This window comes from Candoia aspera, chromosome 1 (assembly GCF_035149785.1).
Source record: "Candoia aspera isolate rCanAsp1 chromosome 1, rCanAsp1.hap2, whole genome shotgun sequence".
Taxonomy (NCBI): Eukaryota; Metazoa; Chordata; class Lepidosauria; order Squamata; family Boidae; genus Candoia; species Candoia aspera.
The window spans coordinates 271,490,768-271,503,837 of record NC_086153.1 but is presented as its reverse complement, the minus strand read 5'-3'; the positions used below and the strand labels follow the sequence as shown (position 1 = coordinate 271,503,837).

General features: G+C 40.4%; 1 protein-coding gene across 5 annotated transcripts in view; it reads right to left on the bottom strand.

Moving 5' to 3' along the window:
- DGKZ (diacylglycerol kinase zeta) overlaps positions 1 to 13,070 on the bottom strand; it is a 130,200-nt gene that overhangs the window by 65,247 nt on the left and 51,883 nt on the right. Inside the window, exon 1 of one of the 5 annotated variants that reach the window (XM_063289674.1) lies at positions 8,812 to 8,927. The exons of 2 other annotated variants lie outside the window; for them this stretch is intronic. Coding sequence is in view for 1 of the 3 variants with exons in the window: in XM_063289672.1 (XP_063145742.1) it covers positions 322 to 392 (71 nt within the window). In the remaining 2 variants the exon portion in view is untranslated. Of the gene's footprint in view, positions 1 to 321; positions 2,297 to 8,811; positions 8,928 to 13,070 lie in introns of those variants that run through there. 2 more of the 5 variants (XM_063289672.1, XM_063289670.1) reach the window with 2 other exon arrangements.

Here is a 13,070-nt window from a genome sequence, read left to right as displayed (position 1 = left end):
AAAGCAATTATGAGACAACCAAAAAAATAATACCATAGTCTATGGATCAGATCCCAAACAGTGCCTGTAAACACATCTCTGGCTGTCTGCTCCACTTGACTTTTTATATTAAAAAAAATAATTATTTTAATTAAAAAAAGATGAGAAGCTGGAATTTTACCAAACAAAGCACTGGCTTCAGCATAATCTTTATTCCCAAGAATGTTCCTGCAACCTAAATGGGCTCCATAAACTTTCTTAGAACATAAAAAGAATGACCAGCTACTCTCAATTGCTTTGTTTGGTGGTGTGCCCACAAAAAAGGGCAACAATATAGCTTACATGTAAATGTGGTTCTTCAAGTGATCATCTGTGCATTTACATATATGGATGATGCACTTGTGAAAAGTCATTCAATGTTGGAATTTTTTAGAGGCATGGACAGCTTTTTGATGAAAAGCATGCTCCTCAGCACAAATACTCCTGGGAATTGTTCCCACCTATTCCCTAAGTTTCCCAAGGCAGCACCTCTGGGGAGGGGGGGAAAAACCAGGCTACCTGAAGCCAGATAACTATTAAGAAGATGGAGGGTTGAGTTGTGTGCCTTGGCTACAGCCTGCTCTGATGAAATTATATCTGCACTGCATGTTTGCTACCCATGTAAACTAATCAACTGATGGTAATTTCCCTTGGTAGAACTGAGCCCCCACTACTGTATGGTATAGCTCCCATTAGTAAGTTACCACCAAGGCTCTACTGAGGTAGTTAGTGACACTGTTACCTGCCCCTGCCAGGTGAATCTCCATGATAATTACTGAAGAATGCAGTGCTCCCAAACTCAAGGGGTAATGAGCATGAAACTCTGGGTCTGAATATTCCATTGCTTGCTGATGTAAAAGATAATTGTAACACTTTCTGAGGCAACCTAGTTCCAAAGGATGAAATAGAAGACCTCTAATGCCTTGAATATGTCCATGAGTTCCAAATAACTGACTGATGTCTGGGGAGAGACCACTGATTAGGGAGCTGGAGAGTGCATCTTATCCCATATTAGAAGCACTGACAGTAATCAATACCAAAGGAAGGTTCGGTAAGAAAAGAAAACATTTTCTTAGGTTTACCAGCTTATTTAGTAATTCAGAAGAGTGTGTGTGAATGTAAGTTTTGAGGCTGGTATATCAGAAAGGTCCTGGAAAAATCACCTTGCAATCAGAATCTAGAATTAGTGACTATCATAAATCTTAAAACCAGTTGCATGAACTCAATCTAAGTAAACCATGGATGTGATCCTGGAGCATGGAATGAGAATGAGTACCAACAGACAACTGTCTCTGATAAGACAGAGATAACCCCAATCTTAAACTTGGAAGCAGAAGTGGGCAACGATGATCCTCATGTACGATCTCAAACACTTCATAAAAACTGTCAGCATAGTGGATGTGAGTGCTAATTCTACGCAGGCCAGAAGCAAATAGCATGAAATCACACTAATTCATAACAAGGGATAGGCAGTAACAGTTCTTCCCACTCAAAAGCAGGATATCTCCAGCATGTTGCATTGTGCAGGCAGAAGAAAATGGTACAAGAATTGAGCCTTGATTTCACTAGAAATATGACTTACGTTTTATATTTAGTGGTCACTGGAAGTCTTTTTAACCGCTTTCCTAAGTTCTTGCAATAAACTTACTAACCAGAGATCTGTGCTCTTCAACTACTACATGCATTACTTCCAGTCCCAGTATCAGCCAGGTGAACTCTGGCAGAGGAAAACCAAAAGGAAGTGTTCTAAACTGGAGTACAGCTTGTAGAATATAGACCAGAATTATTTCCTATGTTAACAGTCTAGTGGACATATGAAAGTACACATGCTGAAAGCTTACAGAAAAACCAATTCCCTGAGAGAAGGAAAGGGAGGGTGTTTTCCAAAGAAATCATGGAAAACTTTCTGGTACAGATAAACAAGTTCAGATCCTGGAATTCCAAAATCACTCTCATATTTTCATCCTTCTTCACCAAGAAATACCAGAAGTGGAATTCTCAAGAGTGCACCAAGGAAATGGCTCTATTACTCCTTTCTGGGGAGGCACTTCAGCCTTGGATCACATGAGTGTGACAATGAAAGAATAATAGTTAAGTTACAGAAGTGAAAGCTATAAAATTCCGTGGCATTAACAAAAATGAATAAAAGATAGAACCCATGAAACAGATGTGATTTCCCAAACTGGTATATTGTTTGCCAGTTAGTCTGAATAAAAGCTGGAAGGCAAATCAAAGATATCACTCCAATAGAAGAGAATATCTGTAGCTCAGGGTTGAACCGTGGAATTCTTGGTGCTGAGCATGGTTGTTTGCTTGCAGGGATTTCATCATCCATCTAGGTAGTTCCTTGATTAGGGTACTGTTTTCTGCTTGATTGCTTGCCTGGTGTTAATCCCTGCTTATCTGGGTGTTGGCTGCTGGAGAGGATGTGTTCTGGTCTTTTTGTTTCCTTCTTAGTTTTTTTTTCATTGTCTCTTTTGAATGGTGTGTAAATGTGATTTATCTTTGTGTGTCTATTGATGGCTGATTTGTCTGAATGCCAAACTTCCAGGAATTCCCTAGCACTTTTGAATTTAAGGTCTAAGATGCTCTCAGTTTCCCAGTTAAAACTATGGTTGAGTCTGTCCATGTGTTGCAAAATTAAGGAGTTTTCATCATGTCTTCTGACTGCTAGTTTGTGTTTGTGGATGCGCTCTGCTGGTCTTCTGCCTGTCTGGCCTACATACTGGCTGTTATAGTCCTTACACTGTATGTTGTAGATGACTCCTGTTTTTTCTTCTTGAACTACTGGGTCTTTTGGTTTACTTAAGTTGTTTTGGAGGGCTTTAGTTGGTTTGTGTGCTACAGTAATACCATGTGGTCGTAACAGTCTGTTGGTTGTTTCTGAGAAGTTTTTGATGTACGGTAGTGTTATCCTTTTCATAGCTTCTGTTGCTTGTGCTGTAGTGGGTTGAGTGGTACCTGTAAATTCAGATGAGTACAAATGTACTGCAGCAACCCAGAACACCAGAAAAAGGAAACAGACCGCCTGCACAACATCTTTTAACAAAATGGATACCCGGGCAACTTTATCAAAATGTGCCTGACCACTCAAGGAATTAACACCAGAGAAACAATCAAGAAGAAAACAATACCCTAATCAAGGAAGTATCAAGGAGAAAACCACACCCCCACCAACACTGGAAGGGCAAGCTACTGCGTATAAACAGGCAGCAAACCCCAGACTCACTAGCAATGATGATGTTACCTGTGATGAAATGTCTGCAAGCAAAAAACCAAGCTCAGAGAGCACCAAGAACTCCAAAGATAACACTTTTACACTCTCCCTAACCAGAGTTCAAAAGAGCCAGTAAAACTAAGATGGCACTGTAACCTAAGTATCTGAGTGGATGGGGTGAAAAATAGGCTTACTGACAGCAGTGAAAAGAATCCTATCATCTGTGAAGCAGATATTCGGAAGATGACTTGGTATCCTTTGACACAGAAGAAGCTGTCTAGTTCCCAATCTCTGCAATGGGGAAAGAGAATAATGACTGACTAGATGCCGTCTAGACGCGGTGGCGCTGCGGGTTAAACCGCTGAGCTGCTGAACTTGCCGATCGAAAGGTCGGCGGTTCGAATCCGCGCGGCAGGGTGAGCTCCCGTTGCTCGTCCCAGCTCCTGCTCACCTAGCAGTTCGAAAACATGCAAATGTGAGTAGATTAATTGGTACTGCTTCGGCGGGAAGGTAACGGCGTTCCGTGCAGTCATGCCGGCCACATGACCACGGACGGGTCCTTACGGACAATGCCGGCTCCAAGGCTTAGAAACGGAGATGAGCACCGCCCCCTAGAGTCGGACTCGACTGGACTTAACGTCAAGGGAAACCTTTACCTTTACTAGATGCCGTCTCAAGAGGCAACCAATGGCACTCTTCCAGGTCTATGTTAATACAGACTTCCATTCAATCAGTGCTGAAACTAGCAAAGGTGAGGCTAGTACAAGTAGCTAGGCAAGTCGTGGACTATATCATGGGGTGGCAGTGGTAGAGCCTGGTACAGGTTGTTGTACCATAACAAGTTGACAGAAATAACAGAAAATCTTGAAAAACAGGACTGCAGAAGTACATCTTAAGGAAACATTATCAGATCCAGTCTGTAAAAGTCCAGACAAGCAATAGACAGCTGCAAAAAGTTAAGACTTCCCTGCAGGTTTTCAAAATGTATTCCATGAGTTCCACAATAACTTTCTGTGAGAGACAAAGAATAACATCATCTTCATCTCGACACAGGCAATTTTCTATCACTAGGACTTTGCCTCTTGATCAGGAGTTCTGAAATTCTTTTAACAACATATTCCGTGGCCTGAAGAGGTTTGAAAATGGTTGGTTTCCTGTAACTTTTGCTGCCATCTAGTGGTTATCTGGAGTTTTGCAGACCAAATCTGGTCATGTTACTTAAGGTATCAAAAAGAAACCAGCCAACACAATAAAAGGATAGCATTTTAGTTTGTTATTCTCACAGTTTAGAACAAACCCGATTTTATGTCTGTATGTATATGCACTTATGTCTACGCCAGTGTTTCTCAACCTTAGCAACTTTAAGATGTGTGGACCTCAATTCCCAGAATTTCCCACCCAGCATGCTGGCTAGGGAATTCTGGGAGTTGGTTCATACAACTTAAAGTTGCCAAAATTGAGAAACACTGGTCTATGCATACACACTTGCTTGATATTTGTATGAGAGCCATTTTGGTGTAGTGGTCAAGGCACCGGGCTATAGATGTAGACTTCGTATGGACACGTATAATGAAATATGGGACTCATTTATACAAAATACAGGTGGTTAAAAAAAATGATAGTCATATAAATCTGTCAGAAATATATATGTACGTGAATAATATTTGCATTAGGTAAGTATATAAAGAATTGTAATTGTTTACTATTATAATGACATATTAACATTTTTTTTTCTTTGTTGTATTTCTTTCACTTTTTTGTTACAGCACTTTTTATGTATTCTTTTTCCTTCTCCTCTTTTTGTAATTAAAAATTTTAAAAATAAAATAAGTAAGGCACCAGGCTAAAAACTGGGAGACCATGAGTTTGAGTCCTAGCTTGGGCACACTCTCTCAGTCCTAGGAAGAATGCAAAGGCAAACCACTTCTGCCAAGAAAACTGCAGGGACTAGTTCAGAAAGTCATCAGGAGTAAACACTGACTTGAAGCCCCCTCCCCACTACACACACACACACACACACACACACAGTATATTTTGTATGGTTAGGCACACTATTTCTTTGAGTCATCATGAATTGACTTATTTTCTTGTTCCTGTTATATGCAGTAGCTCTGCTGACCAGTCAGTAGTTCAAGAGTACCTTCTGCAAGAACTTCTTCAATGCAATTCTTGGTAAAGTATGTATTGAGTGCTCATAGAAGGAAGGCATAGTTTGTTGACAGCTTTACTGCTCTAGCTACAAAGCCACACGTAGCTTGACAGCTGGTGGACACATCCACAAATGGAAAAAAAACCACCCTCCCTATGCAATGCAAGTTCTGAGCTTTTTGCATTTTCACGTACAACCTCTGTGTGCTCTGAATGCTGAAGCCATAAAATAATCCTCTCTCAAAGTCTTGCAAACAGTTCTTAATATAATTTTTTTCTTCCTGCTCAGTAATCATAGATCTCTTCAGTCTAAGTACTTTACTGATGCTGATCTACAACCACAGGAATATTGATACACTTTTGTTCTGCCGTTGTGGGACTCTCTGATGACTGAATTCAACTGTCAAAACAGAAAGTATGGAATAACTGCCAGTTCTGCAATTTCATTCCTTACCGATATACCATGAATATTATATTAGACTAGCATAAAGTCTTAACTTAGATACATAGCATCTGGAAGAGAAACATTCTTCACATTCATGCACGTGCAAGTATTTCATTGGTAACTATTTACAGTAGGCAAAACATGTTTTAAAATGCATCCAGTGACATGTTTTAAACAATGCTATTTATACTGCCCCCCCCCACCAAATAAGCACACAGTACCGTAAGAACTGATCAATTAAACTATGTTGCATAGTGTATCTTTGGAAGATACATAATTAAAACCACAGATCTCTGACATGGTGCTTTAGCCTGTTTTCAGTAGCAGCATGGAACTTATATAGCAATAATAAAAGAGAATTCCTATGAACAAGGATTATATCCATAAAGACAGCCATTAACACAACCAGGAGATGGGCTCTGTTACACACCAAGGCCCCGGGCTTAGTCACAGAACCGGGTCTTCAAAGCCCATGAAAAGTTGGGGCTGATCTGATCTCCAGAGGGATGATGCTCCAGAAGGCGGGTGCCGTAACAGAAAATGCTCTCCTTCTGGGCTCCACCAGCTGACATTCCTTAGCTGATGATACTTGGAATGTGCCCCTCCTACCGGACCAGATAGGATGGATAGAAACAACCTCTGCCTTGCATCATTACAAACTTTTGCTTACCAAGAGCAGGAAAGTCACTTCATACTAACCTCTGAGACACAGCATCAAACTTCTCTATCAACTTTTCTATCAGCGCTAACATTATCTTGCCTACAGCTACCAGATCTGAGCTGCAAAAATCCATACAATGACTAGATGGCAACACTCTTTGCTGCCATTAAGTAGTCATCTGGGTTTTTGCAACCCAGATCTGGTACCCCGTTTTTCATCTGTAGCTATTATAAGTATCTCTGTGCCTTCTCTTTTCAGTGTCTGCCCTCTAAAACAGCATTCCCCAAGAGATCTGTATTGCCCCCATCTTGACGACATTTGAAAAGTCTCTGAAAATGTGGCCAGCATAATAGTCCATGAACCCCGGTCATCTTGTTAATATTAAGGCAGTATATAAAGGATAGTCTTCCATCTGATGCATAAAGTATTTTTTTCCTTAAAGAGTTGTTACAAAAATGCTGTATGTTCTATATTTTCCAGTTTGAGAGGAAGTTTATTTTAACTGGATTACTTAAAATTACATAAACATAATTTCACACATTCATATTTATATATGTAGGTGGCCTAATAATGAAACCTTGCCTTACTTATGAAATTTTGTCACTGATTATTTTGGAGCTTGAGTAAGTTGTCTGGTTCAGGTGTCCACCTATCAATTGAGGATAAAAACTGTCAGATACTCAGGCTGAATCAAGTGTTGGTCTATCATGGGAAATCTTCATTTTCTTATTTAAGCAACTATAAATTTAAAAGGTGACTGGTTTTGACTGGACAAAATACAGCCCAAATACAGGTATTCTTCCAGGGGCTGGGCCCACGATTATGGTTACAGAGGCCATTTAAGTGATTTTACATGCTGATGTGCCACACCCATGTGGTGAGCTGCAGTCATCACGTAAATCACTGTAATTTTGGGTTTGCTGGGTCATGGAAAAAAACTGCTTGATCCATGGCATGGAGAAAACTTCATGACACAAAGGGTAGTTAACGGCGGGACATGTAGCTTGCCATAAGCTATGATTTAAACATGTGTATCAGCTGTTCCAGACAATTCTGAGCTAACTTATATCCTCTTATTACTGGTAGAAAGTATCCAGTTTTTAGCACAAAGCATAGCACTCCTTAGTGTAACTTTGGGTTGACTAAAACATTTTTCAGATACCTAAAGTGGAACTTGAAAAATTGAAGACATTCAGGTTAAAAAGAAGAGGCAAGCTGTCTAGAAACCCTAGCAACAATATCAAGCAGGGGCACAAAGAATTTAACCTGAAATCTAAATATTAAATGTATTTCTGTGCTGCTGGTTTCTGCTTTAGGAATATACAGCTCATCACACAGAAATATTTAGACATTCTCTGCCAGAAAGATTTTACAACTGGTGTGTCGAATTTAATACGACAGGGGAAAATATGTTTTTGAGGGCTTCTTTCTTAGATTTCCCATCACAGAATCTGGAGAGCGTGCAGGAAAGAACTGCCAGCCTTGCTGCAATCCTAGGTAAGCAAATTAAGCTAACGATAGAAATAAAGAAAAAGACACAAACAAGTTTTGCTGATATGGGTGACAAAATCTAAGACTATATCCTGAAAAACTGATGCTGAGGCAAATAGGACATTGAAGCATTCTCTTCCTCACCGATATTATTCAAAGATTTAAAGCCTAATGAGGATGCATGCCTAGCTGAAGCTGCTGAGTCCCATCTGTTAGCAGGCATACTAGAATTTATCTCGCAAGTAATTTTTTGGTTTGGTGAAGCATGCTGAAAACACAGCAGGCATTTTAAAAAGCCAAAGTTACCTGGCTGATGATAACTCAAGTCTCCCAATGTGGACACAGATGCATACAGACCCCTTACCACATGTATATAACTTGAAATGCAAGCACAATAAACTGCTATTGGCTTCAGTCTCCCTACATCTTAGAACATTATGACATGCTTAACAGGTTTGCTAAACACAACAACGACGACGATGACACTGGTCGCATCACTTCATCTTCATCATTCACACTTCATCAGCACTGGACAGTCTTTTCAGAGGGCCAGGCATAGAAGACCCAGAATACTCTTTCCCTCCCAAACGCAACAAGCAGCAATCACCTCTAACCAATGGTTGCAAGCACAGTACCACTGTCCAGTATTAACATTCCCTTTCCTGAACTTCGTAAGCCGGCACTGTTTACCCCCAAGGATAACGTCTTCCTGGCTCTCAGTTCAGGGAAGGAAATGAGGCTATTTACTTCCCCGCCCTTGACTGGCAAACCTAGCAAATAACTCTAAGCAGGGAAGGAGGCAGAAGGAAGGACCGGCAGAGCCTTTGTGACCTGATCCGAAGCCGAAGGGGGAAATCCTGCAGGTGAAGAACGTGGGCCAGTGGAGGAGGACGGGCTGCCAGCGTGTGGAGCTTCAGTCCTAGTTTGGAAAGAGAGGTCTCTGTTTATCCGGCTGCCTCCTCCCCATGCTACAAATCATGACAGCCCTTTTTAAAACCACCAAGAGCACTTCCTCCTGCAGCAGTTACGAGGGCGGCTACTGCTAGAAGGGGCGGGAACGGAGAGACAGAGACGTGCAGGCTTACTGATCTTGGCTAAGCTGGGCCAAACCGTCCTGGCCGAATAAAGACTCCACGCGAGAGCTGTGCTACTTAAGGTCAGACTAGTTCTATTTTATTAGCTCCCGTTTAACACAGAAATGTAAACACAGAGGGAGGAAGCGAGAACAATGCCGCACAGCCCCAGAAACGTGTCCCGCCAAACTCCGCAGACACAGCAAATTACAAGGGGAAAACCTTAATTCTCAGGACTACGTATCACAGGATTTTGCTCCCATGTTTTTAGGATGCCATCACCTTCCTGGTTTTGAAAGACCACATGGAGAAGTCAAAGGGAGGTGCATACAAGGCATCTGGAAGTGGAGAAACCATCAAAAATCTGGAAAGAGGGGGATGGAATCCTCCTTAGCTAACTCTACTTGTGTTAAATATCTGCTTTCCCCCCTTGCTCTAGTGCTTTATCTTGACCTGATTTTGCTTCAGTAAAAGGTATCCCTTCTGCTTCACTTCCTTCAGCTCCTCAGTGAGCAATTCCTCCCTTTAAGCCAACCCTGTTCTCAACGACAGCCTTCATGCAGCAGTGACACCTTTTTATCTGAAAAATAGCAGGCTGTTAAATTATCCTATTTGGGGAAAACAAGCGCAAGTAGCAACACACTCAACACCTTTATTTCTTGGTTCAAAAGGTACTGTGCTAATATTCTATTTTCTATTATCAGACTAAGTGATGGAGATGAACTAAGTCTTAATGACTGCAGCAACACCCCCCGCCCCAAACCCCACAGTGCCATCAGGTATCTGCTCCACTAGAAGGGCATTGTTTTCCCTGAAGGCCTAGGGTCCCCCTGCCCTGCCTCCTCTTCTCGTAATGTCTCAACTCACTTTGCAGGTTATTTGGACTAGATTGGTTCATTTCTCTCAACAATGAAAACATGGATTATAGTGTGTGCCAGCATATTCTAGGAGGCAAAAACCTTTAATGGGTAATTTGTGACAGATCCTATAGGGGTATCCATGTTATTTGACAAAGGTCATGTTGTTCTTAAAGACTAATATATGTTCACAAAAGCTTTCTTGGATCACAATCCACTTCATCACTCAAATATTTATGCGGTCAGATTTTTTTATATATGCACACATACATATTCTTTAAAGGTACAAGATTAATTTGTGACAGTCTTTGATACAACTTTTATTTAGTAAAGTGTGCACAAAAGCATTCTCAAATACACTTTATTTTTCCAACCTTTTCCTTTCTTCTTCACCAGTAAGCATATTTTATCACTGTTCTTCTCAAAAGCTCCCCTCTTTATTAAATAAATGTCACTACATACTTTTAAGTGTGTTCTTCACTAAGGAAAAAAAATCCTCATAGGCCTGTCAGCAGATGCATTAACCTTTTAACTGCAGTGCTGAAAAAGCTTAATTTTTCAAAATCAGATGAATAATCCATAGTGCAATATCTAAATATTGAAGTGTCCTACTGATCACCCCATGTAATTATTTTCAGACATTTAAGAGAAAGCAATTGGGAACAGCATCGTTCTTCGTGCTACAAGTATATTTGCTATGCATGTTGCAGCATTACACCAATGTTTTCTGTTAACATATGCATGAAGTACAAGGTGGACTTGCAAGAAAATGTTATGCTGCATCTTCCCTCCTAGAAGATTCTGAGTATGCTCACTCCTCTCACCAAACTGTTTTTTAGAGAGGCACTGTTTTGTATCTGCCATTAAAGATTAAGTGTCAGTATGGGGTATCACACGGCAACAACGTTCCATCTTGTTTCTCAGTGCCCAGTTTCAAATCCAATGCACTGAACTTGTATGTTGATCAGTCACCACTGTCTCTAACATGTGCATGTATTTCTACACAGACATGTTTCTGGGATGCTAATGGGGACGGGGGTGCACTGGACCTCATCGTAGATATGTGGCATGAAATTCTGAGTAACCCTGAAGTACGTGCAGCAAACACATTAGTCCTAGGAAACATTCAACTGTTCTTTTACAGAATAATCTAGCAAACAGAAATTGAGTGACTGGAGACAAATTACCTCCCAGATTTTAAACATTTTGTATTACCCGAGACATTCAGTTGGGAAAAAAAAAGACTGCTATAAAGTAACACCAACTTCTTCAGTTTTGTTATTCGCTTTAGCAGATTTAGCTCAGATGATTTATACCCACATACCTTGCTATTTAAGAAAGAAAAAAGAGGGGGGATCATAAATTAGCTATGTGTAACGAGCCACCATGCAGTGTTACGCAGTTACCACATAACAATATCTAAACCTATCACAGACTGGACTGCCTGTAAGCTCTCCTCCTCCTCCTGCCGTATCAAATACAGGAGGAGAAAATTTTAGGCATTCAAGCAATTATCATGGTCATATCCCACCAGTGAGCATGGTATATACCTCACAAAGAGTATCATTAACCTACGTAGAGAGACAGATCCAAGTCTCTAGAGCAGTTATCATTACAGGCATAAACAATACCAGGTGAAGGTATCTGCTGCTGTTAAAAAGCCAAAAGGCATTTTCAGATCCTCATGGAAGGCTGTCAGTACAGGATGCAAACAAACTTCCATGCCCCAGCTAATACAGTTTCAGTGCCATTTTATTTCTGTTTATAAAAAAAGGAAGTGTAAAAGTTAACTGAGAAACAGCAGGAGGAAATGGTCTATTAATTTATTTAAATCATTTTATACTGCCTTCCACCTAACCATCTGCTGGGTGGTTCACAATGGGTCTTAAAAACAGTAAACATGTTCTTAGACTTTAAAAACAGTAAAATAATAAACATTGCTGAGAATATCAACAGGGCTACCCTAAGAACCATTGCAGCAAAATTAAACAAAATGGCATATAAACACTCAAAACAAGGATTAAAAACTCTTGCAAGTAAAAACATTGTCAGCTGGCATCATTTGTCAGGTGACGCTTGTAGAGTGGCAAGTGGCAACACCACAGCAAGAATGCCCTTTCCTTGTTGCCAATCCACCTCACCTTGGACTTCAGAAAAAAGGAAAAATCAGGCTTCTAAATATAATACAGCAGGTTACTATGGGGAAAGATTTAATTAAGATAGTAAATCTAAAATGATCCACATGAATCAGTTCAGTGAGATGAAAAAACATCAAGTGAAATGTTAGTTGGATGAAGGCCCTTTCTTGATGTTCATAAAAATTTGGACCAGTGTAATTATCTCGTTCCCAATTCAGACAAAGCCATTTTTCAGATTCCCTTTTCACATTCTAGCATAAGGAAATAAGATAGAAGATAACGAGATACTGGGATCTCTGAGCAGGCTTCTTACTCTCATTGGGACCCATTGTCTTGTGAGAAAAAATTATCTCTGCTTGCTGCAGACTGTTGGGTCCTGGGGCACTGGTGATAGCGGAGCTTCCCTGTGTAGCCCATTTCAATCACAGCTGAGCAATAACAAGAATGAAGATACATTAAAAATGGGAAGTTATTTTATTTTTCCTTTCTGTCTCCTTTTCCATCTGTAGCATGTCTTCTTAGATTGGAAGCCTGAGAACAGGAAATGCCTGGATTTTATTATTAGGTAACTTGCTATGAGACACTTTTAGAATGTATAAACACATTTAAATACATCAAACAAATAAATGTATTTTCTTAGATTTTCTAAGTCAATTCTGTAACTCACACTACTTTTGCTTGAGGTCTTGAGGAGCACAGGAAAAAAAATTTGGATAGCTGAAAGCGAATTGCTATCTCTCAACTCATCTTTCTTCATCTCAATGCCCTTATGATGTGTTTTCCGTGCCAGCTGGGAATTCTGGGAACTGCAGCTCAAAACATCTGGAGCATGCCATAGCAGGCCCTAACTTCTCACAGAGGTATAAAATGGACTATCTCCATGCAGATTTCCCTGAGCATCTGGGAAGAAGAATGGGACACTATCAAAAGGCTGGTCAATATCTAGAGACCTGGTGAGCAATATGGCTTCTAAAGCTGGCATAAGAAAGCTTACACTTGATCTTCTCAGAGCCTTCACCCTC